This window comes from Hyperoodon ampullatus (assembly GCF_949752795.1).
Source record: "Hyperoodon ampullatus genome assembly, chromosome: 7".
Lineage (NCBI taxonomy): Eukaryota > Metazoa > Chordata > Mammalia > Artiodactyla > Ziphiidae > Hyperoodon > Hyperoodon ampullatus.
The window spans coordinates 84,055,409-84,072,502 of record NC_136920.1 but is presented as its reverse complement, the minus strand read 5'-3'; the positions used below and the strand labels follow the sequence as shown (position 1 = coordinate 84,072,502).

Sequence of the window (17,094 nt, the reverse complement as noted above, 5' to 3'; positions counted from 1 at the left end):
TTTATTGTCTTGCCAGTGACAGGTGTTTTGTTTAGCTTTTCTCTGCAGTTCTACACACCCTTCTCCATGAAAGAAGAGCAGGCCATAGGCCATTGTTTTCTTTGATGTCCTGGTGCCTCAGAAGACACGGAGCCTGGCCATCTCAGAAGCACATAAACACTTTCTCTGGCTTCATAACAAGCAGCAAATTTCAAAATAGTAGATACGGCCATCCTGCCCTCTGATTCACAGCAGAGAGGTGTGTGTGCACACGCAGGACACGTGTGTGGCTTTGGGGGTGCGTGTGGCCATAACAGTTTGTCCATAGAAACTTTTACCAGAAATATGTCTTCTACTACTAGAGAGCCACAGGAAAGATTAATAAGTACAATTCAGTTCAAACATATGAGTAAACAATCATTTGTTGTGTCCCTCCTGTCTGCAAGGAACCCTGATCCACATTGAGACATGCAAAGGTGAAGCATAGAAAAATAAAAATCTGAAAGAGCTTTCCTTATGGGTCACATATTCCAGCGAGGATGCAATGTCCATATACCAACAGTTACGAAGGCAGAATATAATCTGCTGTATGGGAGTGTTTTTTTGGGTTTTTTAAAATTTATTTTACTCAAGTATAGTTGATTTACAATGTTATGTTAATTTCTGCTGTAAAGCAAAGTGATTCAATTATACACATATATACATTCTTTTTCATATTCTTTTCCATTATGGTTTATTGCAGGATATTGAATATAGTTCCCTGTGCTATACAGTAAGACTTTGTTGTTTATCCATTCTCTGTATGACAGTTTGCATCTGCTAATCCCAAACTCCCAATCCTTACCTCCCCCACCCACCCCCTTGGCAACCACAAGTCTCTTCTCTATGTCTGTGAGTCTGCTTCTGTTTCATAGATAAGTTAATTTGCGTTGTATTTTAGAATCCACATATAAGTGATATCATATGATATTTGTCTTTCACTGTCTGACTTACTTCACTTAGTATGAAAATCTCTAGGTCCATCCATATTGCTGAAAATGGCATTATTTCACTCTTTTTTATGGCTGAGTATTATTCCATTCCATTCCATTCCATTGTGTATATGTACGACATCTTCTTTATCCACTCATCTATTGATGGACATTTAGGTTGTTTTCATGTCTTGGCTATTGTGAATAGTGCTGCTATGAACATAGGGGGTGCATGTATATTTTTGAGTTATGTTTTTTTCTGGATATATGCCCAGGAATGTTATCGCTGGATCATATGGTAACACTAATTTTAGTTTTTTAAGGAACTGCCACTGTTTTCCATAGTGGCTGCACCAATTTACATTCCCACCAACAGTGCAGGAGGGTTCTGTATGGGAGTGTTTTGAGCAAAGGACTGTGAGAGGTTGAAGATAAGAGAAAATGATTCTGACCAGGAAAGTTCATGTATTCAACATGCATGTACTGAGTCCCTACTGTGTGCTGGGCACTGTCCTAGGTGACAGGGATACAGAGGGGAAGTATGGAGTTTAGGTTCTAATGAGAAGAGATAAACAACAACACTAAACAAATAAATGAAAACTTCAGAGACTGGATAGGGGCCATAAAATAACTAAAGCAGATACTGGAATGGGGCAGGGAGCTCTCTGAGATATTGTGGTCAGGAAGGACACAGAGTAGGTGACAACTGAAATGAGAACTGAGTGACAAACAAGTATCCTCGTGAAGATCTGGGGACAGAGCATTTCAGGCAGGGAACAGAAACTGCAATGCCTGGAGGAAGGACCAGCTGGGCACCTTCCAGGGGCAGATAGCAGGTCCGGGGACTGGAGTTGAGTGAATTCTGGGCAAAGCAGTCACGCTAAGGTCAGAGTTTGTCAGGGGCCAGCTATGCAGAGTCTTCAAGACACAGTGTGAACTTTGAGTGTCATTCTAAGGGCAGTCAGCTGCCATGAGAGGTTTCTAAATAGGGGGTGATATGATTAGATTTATGTTGTCATGGTTTTTAATTAGTCCACCTGTGATGCAGAAAATGGAATGTAGAAAAAAGGAGGGAAGAGAATGTATCAAGGCAGCATGAGGGTTATTTTTGAAATAAAGACAACAGGACTTAATAACTGGACATAGAAATTTATAACTGGACGTAGAAATTGAAGGAAAGGGAGAAATGAGGGATGATTCCTATGTCTTTGTTCTGGACACTTAGGTAGATGATGGTGTCATTAAATAGGATGGGTCAATTAGGAGAAGGAGGTGAGGAATCTACAACTCTTTTTGGGACATAGTAAGTGAACTTGTCTATTGAACAATTAAATAAAGATAACAGGAGGCCACATTGCTACCCTTTATTGAGCACACACTGTATACCCAGTATTGTTCTAGGCTCTTATGTGTATGACCTCATTGAATCCCCAGGGTAACCTGGGGAAGAAGGAGAAAGTGATGCTCTTTCATGTGCACAGATGAGTGTTATTCAGAGCACACATCTCTTGGAGATCTTATGGCTGAGGGAGGATGCTGGCAATGAGGCCATGCGACTGTATGTCCTACAGAAAGTGGTCAGGTGCCCTCCTCCCCCCCGTACCAGGAGAGAAGAGCTGAGGGTGTGCCAAGGAGCTGGCTGCCTCCCGTCAAGACTCACTGACATCCTGATGGGCCCACTTCTGCCTGCTGTGAGCTGATGAGGGAGAAAGAGAGTTATTGTCAAATTCCCAACTTGCCCTTTTTGATATAAAGTTCGCTTGTGATATTTTTTTAACTTAGGTAGCTAATGCATTTTGTTCTCCGGAGTGTGAGAGACCCAGTTTCCCGAGTAGCCTTTAATTAGTTTCTGGATGATGACATCTCCACCGAGAAGCAACCAGTGGCATCCCCCAGTCTCGGGGGGAGATAAAAGAATCTAATAAAGACATTCGGTGTTTCTAGGTGATGTGTTTGACAAGCTTTATATTAACAAGAAGTCTTGTTGGAACTTTATTCTCTTTCCAACTGCGCTCCCTCCCTGGCCCCGGATCCCTGCCATTTCACAGGAGGATTCATAGAGCTAAGGAATTGTAGATTCAAACAGACGAGCCTGCATCTCCACCCCTCGTTCTAGAGGGGAAGAGGCTTCACCTTGATCTGTTCACAGACTGTAACCTTTACGAGGGATTTAGTGGTAATAAGGCCTCGGAACAAAAGCTCCACTTAAAACCAACTGAGAAGTTATTTTGCACAGCAGTGGGGCCGCTTCCTGGGCCTCTGGATTCAAAGCCAGATAATGAGATGTTCCTTCCACTAGCCTTAATTATTGCCAAAGATGATGGTCACAGGGAGAGTGGGTATAACTCACAGCTTCATTTCAATGTTGGCACCATTGCTGCTCGGATGGAGAGAGGTAGAAACTCCCCTTCGGGCTGTCCACCTTCCTCTGAACTTAACCTTGAGGGTGCTTGAGGGAAAGAGAAAAGTCTGTGGAAGAATTTGGACCATACAGTGGTCAAGGCGGGGTGGGAGGACACTGCGGCCACCTTCCCACTGCAGTCAGCACAGTTCCCCACTGCACACGGTTTTATAGCTTGTGCTTGAGTGTATAACTACCAGTGCTTCTAGGCAATTAGGAATTAAAGTGCTGATGATGCCATCAAGGCAGCTGAGAATGGAAGTGATCTTGGCACCACTGGCAGCCATCAGATTGACAGCCTGGAGACGCCGGCTTCTGCAGAGCTGAGCACAGGGCCCCCAGGAGGCAGGGGCTCCATCCTTGCCCTGCCCCTTTGACCCTTTGCCTCCATCTGACCTGGATGGGGCAGCCTGGGAGAAGGGACTAATTGGAACCTGCTCTCCTGGGCAGCTCTTAAGGGCACGAGGAGAGTCTGAACAAAGAAAATCTTTTCCAGGAGTCTGGGAGATTATGGTGACATGTAGAGGCACATTTGCATATTGTTTACTCTCAGGATGGCAAAGTGTGAAGTTCATCCTTGGGCCTGGTGACAGCGCTATTGTAGAAAGACCGTTCTTCTCTCCACACAGTGGGTTTCTGAGCAGAAGGAAGAACATCCAAGGGGCAGAGTTACATCTTCCTGAATGGGGAGAAAAATGACCCCTGTTAAAAATGCAGTGGCAGCACAGGAATGGAGGACTTAAAACTGAAGTATGTAAAGGGTCCCTCTAGCTAAGGCCCAGGCTGCCTGGGGGGCCTGGCAGTGTGTCTTGAGCCAGATGGGGGCTGGGTCTCCTTTCTCTGCAGATCTTTGACAGCTTGTGGAAAAAGTGTGTCTGGAGGATGGGGTCTGGGATACGGTACGAGCGGCAGTCACACTTGGGTAGCTGTCCTTAACTGGCCCCTCGAGTTTTATGGGCATCAGCTGCATGCCTGCTTTGGAAAGTGAGAACCACTGGAAGGTGCTGGATGCCAAGGCAGAAAAAGAATCCACTTGAAGAGGCTTTAAGGCAGGGCCTCCAAGGATGTGGCGAGGCTCTGGCTGCTGCAACCAGCAGGAATAGACAACTCCTGGTGAAGAAAAATTAGAATCAGGAGGGACCAGAAGCATCTTGCCAGCCACTACCTCTGAGACCCTGTGAAGAAAGCTTGTCCTAGATGTACTGTCCAGAAACCCTGGTCAGCCCTTCTGGGTTGGCTTTTATAGCAGGCGGTAATGCTCTTTACCTGGAATCGATTGGACTCTGCATTATCTCGATATAATAGCATTCCTCTGCAGTGTGGTAAGCAGTTCACTAAGTGCTTTCAGTTATAGGACATATTTCATCTGATTCCAAAACCCTGTAGGCAGAGCTTAGGTCTGAGATCTGCCACTTCCTAGCTCACTGACTTAGAGCAGGTTAGGAACTGGTTACAGCCTCAGTGTTCTGGATTAAATAGGAAGAGAAATGGGCGGTATCTAGTACTTATTAGGTGTATGACAAATATTAATTCTTTTCCATGAGGAATAATAAAAAAGTAATATTTTTCTGGGTTTCTCTTTTTAATTTTTTTTCAGTTTTCCTCATGAAGTCAGGTAGCTGAATCAGGTTCTTAATTGATTCCATTTTTCTGTACTATCATTTTCATCTTTGAGGACCTGTTTTTGTACATTTTAGTTGATTTTTGTAGGGACACCTTATTAAAGTATCTGCAGTCTGCCTGACTTCCTGTATGAGGACCTTGGGTTCACTGCATTACCTCTCTGAGTTTCACGGTCTTTACTATACAGTGGGGGTGATGCCTATGAGCTACCAAAAGGATTTAAAAGGAAGCAGCAAATGTTAAGCCCCTGGCAAAGTGCTCGGCATACAAGGTGTCCATGGTCCTTCCCTCCCCGTCCCACCTCTGCTTCCTTCCTGAACTGGTCCCTAAAGAGCTGGCCCTGATCGGGGGTGTGGAAGATGAAGCCCATCACGTACCTTCAACCCAAAGCAGCCGCCATCACGCTAGAGATCTCCAATAGCTCGCCCTGTCTGGATATCGTGATTAGCAATAATTACCTTACATCCCCCCATTAAACAATTGATGAAGAGAGCATTCCCGGCAATTTCTTGGATGTCGCCAAATATAACGGAGCACCGCTGGTGACAAGCAGGTTGCTGTGAAATTCCATTTACTCGAATATGCCCCAAAGCAGTGAAGTGTGGAGTGGGGCCTGCGTGGTGTTTACTTTCCTCTCCGACGTCTCTATCAGGAATGACGGAACTGGATCAGGGAGCAGAGCTCATAAAAAGTTCCACATTTCAGCTGATCCTGAAAGGAACAAATTCCGAACTTCAGAACCAGTGGTTTATGACTAATCCCAAAGAAGCCACTAGCTTTTCTCCCTGGGCTTCCTGATTTTCCCCCGCAAACATGAATGGTTTTAGTATGGAGAGAAAGAAAGAATGAGATGGAAGAAATGACAAAATGATTCTGGTAAAAGAACTAACAAGCTGCCCGAGGCTGTGTCATCAAGGAGCTCTCTGCATGTTCAGGCTCTCATTTGGGCTTCTGAAGCTCTAGACTTTAACCTTTCCCTTCTGGAAAGCAGAGGCAGCAAGCCCAGTGCTGGCGAGGGGGGAGGGTCCTATAGCAGACCTCCATCCCCCACTGCCTCCACGCCCTCACTTCAAGATGCTGTTTATCTCAGAACCACTAGCGCAGAAGTGGTCAGCACCCACCTGCGGGGGCAGGCAAGCCCATCTCAGCCTCTAAACCAGAGCATCCTCCCGGCCCCGCACTGCACCTAACGTCCAAATTTAGCCCCATCCTGGCCTCTAGAGGTACACATTTTTAGTAACATTAATAAATCGCATTTGAATAGTACTTTATGTTTAAAACGTGATTTCTCACAGTTTTATCTGATCCACAGAACATGTGTTTTAAAAAGGCAAGATAGGTATTGATATAACTAAAATAATCAGAGTTAAATGATTTACATGAGTTTATACAGCTAGTAATAGTCGGGTCTGGGCTTCATATACCTGGTCTTCTGATGCAATGCTTAGAATTCTTTCTCTTAAGAGATCCCACAGATCCCACAATACTGGTGTCCTATTATACAAATGTTTGTATTGGGAAGAAGGAAGAAGGAAGAAGGGAAAAGGGAAAGAAGAAAAGACAGACTGACTAGTCTTCTCAGTCAGAATAAGCCAAAGAAACACTTCTCAGTGGACTCAGCAGTGGGTTTGATTGGTCATTCCTCTGTCATGATATGGGGACAACTAGGACCCCTGGTTACAGGAAGCAGCAGCTACAGCCCTGCCTCAAATGAAAGCTCCCCGGAAGCTGCGGCTCCCTGGTCCAGTGCACAGTGGGAGGACAATGAACAGGAGGAGGATGATTAGGAAGTGCCAGTGATGGAAGAGGGAGGAAGATGAGATAGTCATGCAAATGCTGGATGGTCCAAAAATATATTGATGAAACCACTCGCCCACTCTCCTGATAGAGAACAATGCCGTGTAAGAATGACAGAGAGCGCTCCCTTTCCTAGGTGCCCTGTGGGCAGGTGGGTTGTCACATGGAGGTGCAAAAGCAGGGTGCCCCACGTGGGAGGGTGAATCAGCAAGACTTCAGACCCAGAGAACCCCAGGCTGGGTGTGTGCACTCCACTGCACGAACTCTCTATGGAGAGAATACATTTGGGATCAGATATAATCTGCATTCTGGTCCCACATTCAACACTTGTTATCTGGATAAAAGGAGCACATCACTAATAGCTCACAAAGCCTTAGTTTCTTCATCTGTAAATTGGAATAATAATAGTACTACCTCATAGGATTCTTGTGAGATTAAATAATGGAGTCAAACTTCCTGTAAAATTTCTAATGCACAACAGAAATTCACAGTCTCAGTTCATATACGTATATAGTTGGTTTCTGTTTATTTTTATGTATGCATCCAAATTTCAACATGCATTTATTGTTTTTCTAACCCATCTATCCCCTCATTAAAAGAAAACATTCTGGAACTCTGCAGTTTTCAGTTGCATGTCCTTGAATATTTCCTTGACCTCTGAACAGATGTATCTTCATCTGTAAAATGTGGGAAAGGAAACAATTAGGGTGACCAATGGCTTGGAACTTTTCTGGTTTTAGCACGGAAAGTCCTGTGTTCTAGGAGACTTCTTTAGTTCCTGGTAAATGAGGACAGTTGGTCCGCTTAGAAATAATATCTACTTGTGGGGTTAATGCAGGGGTAAGATAAAGTGAGGGCAATATATGTAAAACAGCGGTTATACAGCAGGTATTTAATAAATAGTAACCATTGACATTATTATACATGCTGAGAGTCTTTGAGGGCTATTCAAAGATGTTGAGGAGATGCAGTCATTTCGAGTTACTTGCATTTCCATACAGCCTTGTCACAACACTTTTCATTCATTCATTCAAAAACTACGTGTTGAACACAAACTGTGTTTAGATATCGTGGTGTGCTCAGAACACTTCAGTGAACAAGCCAAGCAGCTGGGCTAACGTTTCACTTGGGAGAGCAGACCGTATGCAGCAGTCTGGTGTGGGGAGTTCTACTTCAGGAGAGATGGTCGAGGAAGGCTTCATGGAGGAACTGAGTTTTCAAGAACAAGACAGATGCGGCCAAGTGAAAATCAGGGAGGAAGGGAATTACAAAGAACCAAAGACTGGCCTGAGGTGTTTCAGGAGGGAAGGAGGCCAGTGGAGTGGACATTCATGCACCAGCTTAAGGACCCAGGCCTGGGTATCTCTGTGGGGTCTGGACACCAGGAAAGTCGAGTGTATTTCAGACGGCTCCTTTAATTCTGTAAAGACAAAGGTGCCAAGGCCTTAGCTGTGGTGCAGCCCTTGCTGTGGAAACTGTCCCAAGCCCCCATGGGCATCTCAGATCTTCACTGCAGAGAGGAGGTGGGTGGGGGGGGCAGGGGGAATGGGGGACATGCCACCAGCACCAGAGGCAGCACCTGGGATGCATAGATCTGCGTGCGTCCTGCGGAGGAACCTGGTCCAAGCCGCTTCTGTGCATCCTCAGCCCCACAGGACTGTGAAGGGCTTAATAAAACATCTCAATTTGGATTTAATAGGATATCTACTGTGTGCTAAAAACAGCAAATTGCTATATATTAATGACATAATTATTAGAATTTAACACCTGGGCAGTGGAGGCTACACGAAGAGTGAGGAAGTTCCCTAGAATACTGTTTTACTAATTATGTTATTTAATTATTTATACATTTGAATTAAAATTCAATAAGAGCCAGATTAAACCTTAACATAATAAATTAAATGTGGAACTCTGTCCATAAAGCATGGCTCAGGGGGTCTCTGCCTTTTTCCCAACATAATCTAACCACTTCTTGATCTTTCTAGATTCAGACCTCAAAAGTCAGCAGAGACATCACATCCATCAATGTGGAAATAAGCTGATGGCCTTTTTTAAGGAATCATGGACTCTTAGCAGGTCTCAGACTCACCCCAGACCTTTGGTTGTGTGATCCCAGCTGCTAACAGGATAGTTCTGCCACCCTGCTGGCCCCTTGTCATCTCATCAGCTTGTCTAAAACAGAATCACACTAATGTTCTCCCCCAAAGACGTTATTCATATAACATAAGGGATCTGCCAGCTCAGCCATCCAGCTGCTGTTGAACAAAATGGCCTTCATTTGACTCTGTGTTCCTGAATCCCCCATCCAGGCACCATCAGGCACCCGCAGCTTGTCCTCAGCTTTGCTCTCAAACCCATCCTTTTCTTTCCACCCTTACGGAGCCCACGGTTTAACCCAGGCCTTGAACATCACTCTCCGAAATCCAGTGTCTGTCTACCCAGTCCCTCTGACACATTGTTACAAGCTTATTTTGCTTAAAGTATATTAATATATTTGTATATCCACTATATATTTATATATAGTATTTCCTTTTTTAAACAATTTCAAATGCTTGCCATTGCCTATAGGATAGAGTTAAAATCCAGGAAGGACCTGGCCATTCAGGCTGGTCTGTAATCCGGCTCTAGTTTACCTCGTTGACCTTGTATCCCATTCTTCCTCGAGTTGGTTAGAATTTATCAACCTTCCATTCTGTGTTGACTTGACATATGTGTCTGCCAAGCACACAATATATGAAAACTCACTTATTGCATACTTCGCATCTCTTAGAGCCTCTGTAAGTGCATTTCATAAACTTACCCCTAAATCCTCAGAAGGATCCTGTGAGATATGTGCCATTGGCTTCACGACCTGAGGACATGAGACACAGAGACATGAGGTGACTGGGCCAAGGCTGCCCAGCTTGAACGTAGTAGAGCCGGATCTGGACCACTGCTCTCCGTCACCTCTGGTGCTGAGTAGACTTTGTATCCTCACACGCATCCTGGATTTCTGCCTTCCCAACCGTGCCCATGCACTTCTGTCCCACTTGAAGCAGCTTCACTTGCTCTGCAGACATGACCGTTTCTCTTTTGTTGGTACCCAGACTAGACTCTGTAGCCCAGGAGAAGCCGTGCCGACACCCACACTCTTACTAACTCACAGAGTGTAATGTCTATACCAACCTTCTAGCATCCAATCTCACACAGCCCTGTGACACGGTGGGATGTATATATGCATTATTTCCCCAAACAGATTGTAAGTTCATGGAGGGCCAAGAAAATGTGTGCATTGCTGCACGTCACAGACATACCTAAGTCACAGTGTGTATATAGTGGCTGCTCACTCAATGTTTGAGTGACTTTTGGCCATGTCTCCTCCAGTAGCTATCGTTCCATTAATAATTATGCCTGGCCACCGAAAGTCTTACTAATAGTATTTTTCTAACATCACCTCCTTTGCCCAGAATGACTTTCCTCCTCAGAACTGATTCATTTTTGCTTGTCTTCTGGGGATTAGCTTAGGTGTCTCATATCCAAGGAGCCTTCCATGACATCCATCTCCAGGCTGGCTAGTGTGTCTCTCCTCTGCATTTCCTCAACACCTTATCTGTCCTTCTATGTCACAGTGCACTAAAGGAGTTTGCTTCTGTTCCTGTCTTTGCATCTCTAGACTGTGGACTCCTTGAGGATAAGCACTGTGTCTTTTAGATGTCATATGCCCCTTAGGGCTAAGTACAACACTGGTATAAGGAAGTGCTCAGTGACTATTGATGAATGAATGAATGAGTGAATGAATGTGTGAGTGAATGAATGAAAACAAAGCAATACTAGTGTGTTTCCAACCACCTGCATGATGAGATGAGATAAGATGCAGGAGGTATCCATGGAAACAATATAAAAATGTAAGTAGCCCTATCTCAGTGGGTCAGAATTTTCTTATGAACGTGGATTAGCTAAGACCACAGTGCATCCTTGTCAATTCACTTTAATTTTAAATACTGACAACATGTTAGAAGTTGCCACCTGGAAGATGATACTTCTAACCTCCTAGCATCTTAGGCACTGTGCCAGTTTGGTTCTGGTGATTGGGATTGCACCTCTGGTCAAACTATCTCAGCTCTATGCCATCAATGGTCTACCTTTCAAAGTCATCTCGAGGCAGTTTGCCACCTTCAAGCTACACCCTGAGGCAGGATTGAAAGACCAAGCATTTCACCAACTGCGACTTCGTGAGTTGGACATGTTCGAGTTGTTAGTGGAGGGAGGCAATTCTAGTTGATTCTTCCAAGCATGAGGTGTGATGGTCTCATTTTATATACTTACTGTGCCAACAGCTTGGCCCAAACTACCTTCTCTTCTACTTGGGGACTGTCCATTGTTCTCTGGTGTATGATTAGCAGATTAGCTATCATGTAAGAAGCCAAGAAAATGAACTCCCAGTAAGCCCTTCCAAAGCAAGAGTAATTCATTACCCTGCCTGATTTCCACTTAAAATGTACTTTGAGCACACTTGCAGCTACAAACCCTAAATCACCCTGTGTTCACAAAGTCCATCATTTTTAATTTTATTGCATGGCATTTTCGTGACATAATCCCTTGCAGAGCATCTCAGAGTGCTTTACAGATCAATAAATTACTTACCTGCAGAGTCAAAGCAATATCTGCAAGGCCAGCACAGTCATTCTGCAGGCAGCCTGTCCTCTGGGAAACAGGCAAGGCTGTGTGAGTGCCAAGGGTGGGCAGGATCAGGGCCAGGCAAATGTATGGCTTGGGGGTGAGGTGGGGTTCAAGAAGTGCAAGTCCCAGTTAAAGCTCTGTGAATAAAATACATCAAATTTAAATGATTCTAGAACTTAGAGAGCTTACAAATTTGGATCCTTCAGACAGTCAGCAAATCAAGTGTCCAGTCATTAACTCATCAAGTATCTTTCTCTCCTGGAAGGTTCAATCTAGCTTTTAAAATGATACAGCCATGAATCACAATATAATGTCTTAGAAGTCCCGGATCTTAGAGCCAGTGGTCACTTCCCAGCCCTGGCCACATCAACTGTCCATTGTGTCTGTCCTGCCAAATGTCCATGAGAATGCAGGTGTGTGTGTGTGCAAGGGCATACATGCACTCGCACACACAGACATCACACCACAGTTGCCTCTCTACCTGAAGCTCCACGCGGATTTAAGACTAAAAATGATTAATTGGTGCTTGCTTTATACAAGGGACCGTATTGGAGACAGCAGAAAATAAAAAGATGAACAAGGCTCTTGTCCAATATCTTATACTATGATAATTTATAGCCAAGGAGAAAGATGAGACAAGGTAACATAAGCCAGTTTATCTTAATGCCGTGGAGGAGGCTACAGAGTCTCCAAGCAGGAGAGGCCACATCCCCTTGGACGTCGCCTGGAAGACCTCGTGGAAGGGGTGACAGCTCAACCTTGAATGAGGTTGAATGATTCCAGTAGGTCTAGACAGTTGGAGAAAGAGGCGAAGGGACCAGAACCAGTAGCAAAAGCTTGGGGCTCAGAAAACAAAGTCCAGTGCATTCTTGTTAATGAGCGCTCCTGGTTGGGCGCAGTGTGGAAACAGATGGGAAGTCAATTTTCAGGAAAAGGAGGGAAAGGAACAAAGGCTGAGAGCAGCTATCTGCACGACACCCTCCTTTCTGGAGGAAAAAATCCAACACCATCAGGAGTGAGTGATGAATGGTTCCAGGAGAGGAAAGACCAGCACGGAAAGTTCCAACCAATCTGATATTCCTGTGAGGGTTGCACCATGATCTTGGTCCCATCCAGGGAATAAGGGCGATGGTCAGCTTGCCTGGGGTCTCCTGCAGGTCAGATGGCACTGTGTCCTGGGGATAACTGGTCCTGGAATAGCACACGGGGGTGGCTCAGAGGCATGCTGATTCAAGGAGGCGACCTGACCTGAAGATGCCTAATAGAACCCGACAGAGGGGCCCCTTAACCTGTAAAGAGCTAATGTGCCAAAACCAGTGTGAGTAGAACCGAAATGACTCGTGTTAATGGCCCGGTTCTGAGGTTGTCACAGACATGTAACCTGGTGGGGAGGTGGCTCCCATGAACAACCATTATAATTCCATCCTATAAATATGTGTTGCGTTTTATACTATGGATATAAATGTAAGTAAGACCTGGCTCAAGCCATTAAAAAAGCTCATGGTCTAGGGAGTGAGGGATGCTACGCAAATAACTACAGCACAGTGGGATAAGGGCCAAGAATTGGAGTTTGGGCGGGTGCCCAATAAAAGACACCCTTACTTTATAAACCTATTAGCAGACAAGACAAATGAGTAGTCATGTCATGGTCAAGCATCACATTTGCTAGTGGTAAAGATGATACTGGAGAATTGGGTTTAGATGTGCAGCAACAATGAGCTTCCAGCTCTGAGCCCCAGAATGAGACAGATGCACACCACTGGCTGTGCTCATCCCTGTGGGATGCTGTCCTGTAAAAACATAAATGGGAAAGTGCACAATATAATGTAGCTTCCTAAGGAAACCCTGGCTCCAAAACTAAAGACTAAACAAAGTTGGGGGATTCTGTCCCCAAATCTACAGTTGGGACAAACCTCTTCATCCTTTGGGGGGATTAATTTAAGACACAGAGAGAGAAAGAGGCCAAGTCTGTCTGATTGACTCCCCCTCAGGTGTGTGTAACATATCTGGGTGCAGGATCTTTGAGTTGTGCAGGAGGCCAGGGGGTGTAGGGGTAGGGAAAGCTGCGACAAAGTGGCATATGATTTGGGTCTAAAAGGATGACTGGGAGTTTCCCAGGAAGGACAGAAGGAAGAATATAGATCCCAAATGCAGGCTGACCAGGAAGGACATGATGAGTTGGTGATGACCACAGGGTAAGTAGAGGTGGAATCGACCAGGAAGGACATGATGAGTTGGTGATGACAACAGGGTAAGTAGAGGTGGAATCGCCAGGAAGGACATGATGACTTGGGGATGACAACAGGGTAAGTAGAGGTGGAATCGCCAGGAATGTCAGAGGAAACAGAGGTTCGGGCTTGATTCCAAAGGGCCTGATTTGCTTGGATGAGGGGCTTGGGTGTTTTCAGGTGGGCAGTAGGAATGGTGGGAGGTGTTTAGGCAGAGACGCGATATGATCAGAAGTGCATCATATAAAGACAGCCGTGATGCGGTGTGGAGCCGGAGTGGGTGGAGGGTGTGGGTGAGAGTGCAGACTGGAAGAGGGTGGGGGGCTAGAACAGTTCCTCTGGGGCTGCAGTGGAACCATCCCTTTCAGATCCTCTGACATTGCGTGTACATAGGAGGCCCTAGAAGCTGAAGTCAAGGTGAGACGTTTCTTTCACGTGTAAGGTGATTCCTCTGATTCTGCATCCTTGACTCTATAGCCCCAATATTTCCATCCCTGGGTTATTCTGCCAGCTACCACTTGAAGACAGCAAAGAAATGTTTCAGCCGGATTTTAATTTTCCTTCTACCTGTATTGTCTCCACAGTATCTCCCAAAATTGTAGAGATTTCTTCTGATATCTCCATCAATGAAGGCAACAATATCAGCCTCACCTGCATAGCAACGGGTCGACCAGAGCCGACGGTTACTTGGAGACACATCTCCCCCAAAGGTGAGAGAAGCAGTTTGGTGTATCGTGTTGTGAGAGGAAGCGGGAGAATCGTTGGCCTTGGCAGGACGTTATGGCGCTGGTGACTTGGTCCCAAGACTCCCCCATTCTTGGTGGCCCGATAACAAGATGCTCATGGCTCCACAGAGAATATCGGTGTTCTCAGTGCAAACAGGCATATCCTCTGAGATTTCAGAAATCACACTGGAGGATGTCTCCAGTCCCTGGGAAATTAATCCCAGTTGTTTCTGGGTGAAGTGGTGGTAAGCTGTTCTGGGCAATTTTCCTGGTCACGTTTGGTGATGGAGGAGTCTGCTCGGTGTTGGTGGCATTGTTCAGCTGGTTGTTTTGTAAGAGAGAGAAGACACAAACACACAACGATGGATGAGGGTTTGGGATGGCCATATGCCTACAAGGAAAATGTCCACGTCCGTGCTGCTTCAACAGTGCCACAGATTTGGTCGCTAGGCCATTAGTCCTTTGGTGGTTTTCTTGTTGCTTTACTCTGATTAATTCTAGATGACAAATACAACTTAATGTGTGACTGAATTGCAAAATTCACTTTGTCTAAACGTCTAGATGTTTTGCAGACCGGGCTGAGTGTTGTGTTGTGCTTTCACGGATTGAACGTTAAACTTTTAGAATTTAAGGCAACATGCCATTTATTATTAAGCTAGCTTTTATGCAAGGTGCATTACATTATTTCATTTGTTCTAAAACGTCTACTGAGTGTTTATATAGCAATAAACCAGAACAGACAAGTCCCTGCTCTCATGAGCTCACATTCTCATGAGATGAATAACCAAAATAATAATGTTAATAGTATGTGGTGATAAGGGTGAGAAAATAGAGCAGGACATATTGACAGAAGGACAAGAGGTTTGGTCAGGAGAGGCCTTCGACAAGGGGACATTTGAGCAGAGACCTGAAAAAGATCCTTAATTTCACTGCTTATATGCGGCTAACATGGAATAGATTTATGTACGTATGTATATCTATGTGTGTGTGTGTGTATGCCTGCATGTATGTATGAAGGTAAGAGCATTGCTGAGTCACACAGGTTTAAGGAGGCTAAAGAAGAGATACACACTACTATAAAATAAACAAACAACAAAGACCTACTGTATAGCACAGGGAACTGTATTCAATATCTTGTAATAAACTATAATGGAAAAGAATCCAAAAAAGAATATATATATATATGGAACTGAGTCACTTTGGGGCACACCCGAAACTAACACAATATTTTAAATCAACTAGATTTCAATAAAAACAAAGATGCTAAAGTCGCCACCAGCGTGGTGTGCTGGGTGTTTCAGGCTGAGTCCCCCTAAAGCAGACCCTGAGGAGGTGACTGGCAAGCAAGAAGTTTATCGGAGGCGCCCTTGGGATCAAGCCTGTGGAAGGGGAGGGAGGGAGGTGGGGTCAGGCCGAGGGAGAGGTTGAGTTGCCATGATGACTAGGGAAGCATCTCTACTAGTCCTGTGGGGCGTTCTGAAGATAGGATGAATTGTCCTCTATTGAGGTTATGGGGGTGGCCTTTTATGCCAGCACAACAGTCGAGGTCAGGGAATTCGGGCTATCCCCAGAAGAGCTGTGACCTAGGCCAGGCATCTCTCTTCATATGAGATGGTCCCCATGAGGGGCTGCAGCCGAGGGCTGTCCGTCCACCCCCTGGGGCAGGCATCCTTCATTCCTGAAGAAGGCAGTGCATCACAGGTCTATACACCTGGACATTAAAAAAAAATCAGTTGAAGACTGTGCATGGGCCCCAGAAACCAAATTCCCTCTCTCAGGGTGACAGTTAGCCCTATGGAGGTTTGCAGAAAAGGGATGAGGTTTTCATTGTGTTTGGCCTGAAACCCTGGGAGCTGTCCCTAGCCACCGCTCCTGACACTATCACCATGAGCAAAGGAATCAGAGACATGCTCGAATTTCTGCCAATCTCTCGACTGGAAATGACCTTACACGTGGACTGGCCCACAGTCTGGGAGGAGGCTTCACTGTGCATGAAGTTGTTAGTGATGGAACTTGGCCCTGAGGCACATCCCAGGGTGGGGTATCCAGATGGACAGACTTTCTGATCCATGGTGCACGCCCTTCATCACTGCTTAATGCTGGGACCTCAGTGCCGCTGGACTCCAGGGAGGTCTGTGCCTTTAGCATATGCAAACATTCATCATCCCAGGTACATGGACTTTCCTTCTGTCAGTTGGCACCGCCCCCTCCATCCTGCAAGTCCCCACTGTCTCCTGCTTGATGTCTTTTCTCATCCCTCCTCTGGCCCTGCAGCTCTTCGTCCTTTTCTGGGTGGCTCGCCTTTCCTTTTCCTCTCCTCTCCTCTCCTCTCCTCTCCTCTCCTCTGCTGTCCTTTCCTGTCTTCCCCTCCCCTCCCCTCTCCTTTTTTTTCTCCTTTCCCTTCTCCTCCGTACAGCTCCTCTTTTTGTCTTGTCCTTTCATGCTTTCTGTTTTTGTTCTCCGCCTTCCTATCTCTCACAGCCTCCTACACAGCCTCCTTCTGTTTCATCCCACATTGTCATTTCTTTCTTCTCTCTCTTCTCCTCACAAGCACGTTTGTCTTCCCTCTGCACTGGCACCCTCTCCGTTCCTCTTGCTGAAGTTCTCACCACTGTGCCCTAGCATCCTTCCCTCTCTCCTGGCCATCCAGCCGCCTCATTTCCCCAGGGGACTTGACCTGATGCTTCCATTTTACTGGGGTTTTAGCTGCT

The 17,094-nt window shown here is 45.5% G+C and overlaps 1 protein-coding gene across 4 annotated transcripts in view; it reads left to right on the top strand.

Annotated features, from left to right (window-relative positions):
* NTM (neurotrimin) overlaps positions 1–17,094 on the top strand; it is a gene marked incomplete at its 3' end in the record, with an annotated part of 926,915 nt that overhangs the window by 794,309 nt on the left and 115,512 nt on the right. For all 4 annotated transcript variants that reach the window (XM_079708581.1, XM_079708580.1, XM_079708579.1 and 1 more), the window contains exon 4: positions 14,243–14,368. In XM_079708581.1, coding sequence (XP_079564707.1) covers positions 14,243–14,368 — 126 coding nt within the window. The remainder of the gene's footprint in view (positions 1–14,242; positions 14,369–17,094) is intronic.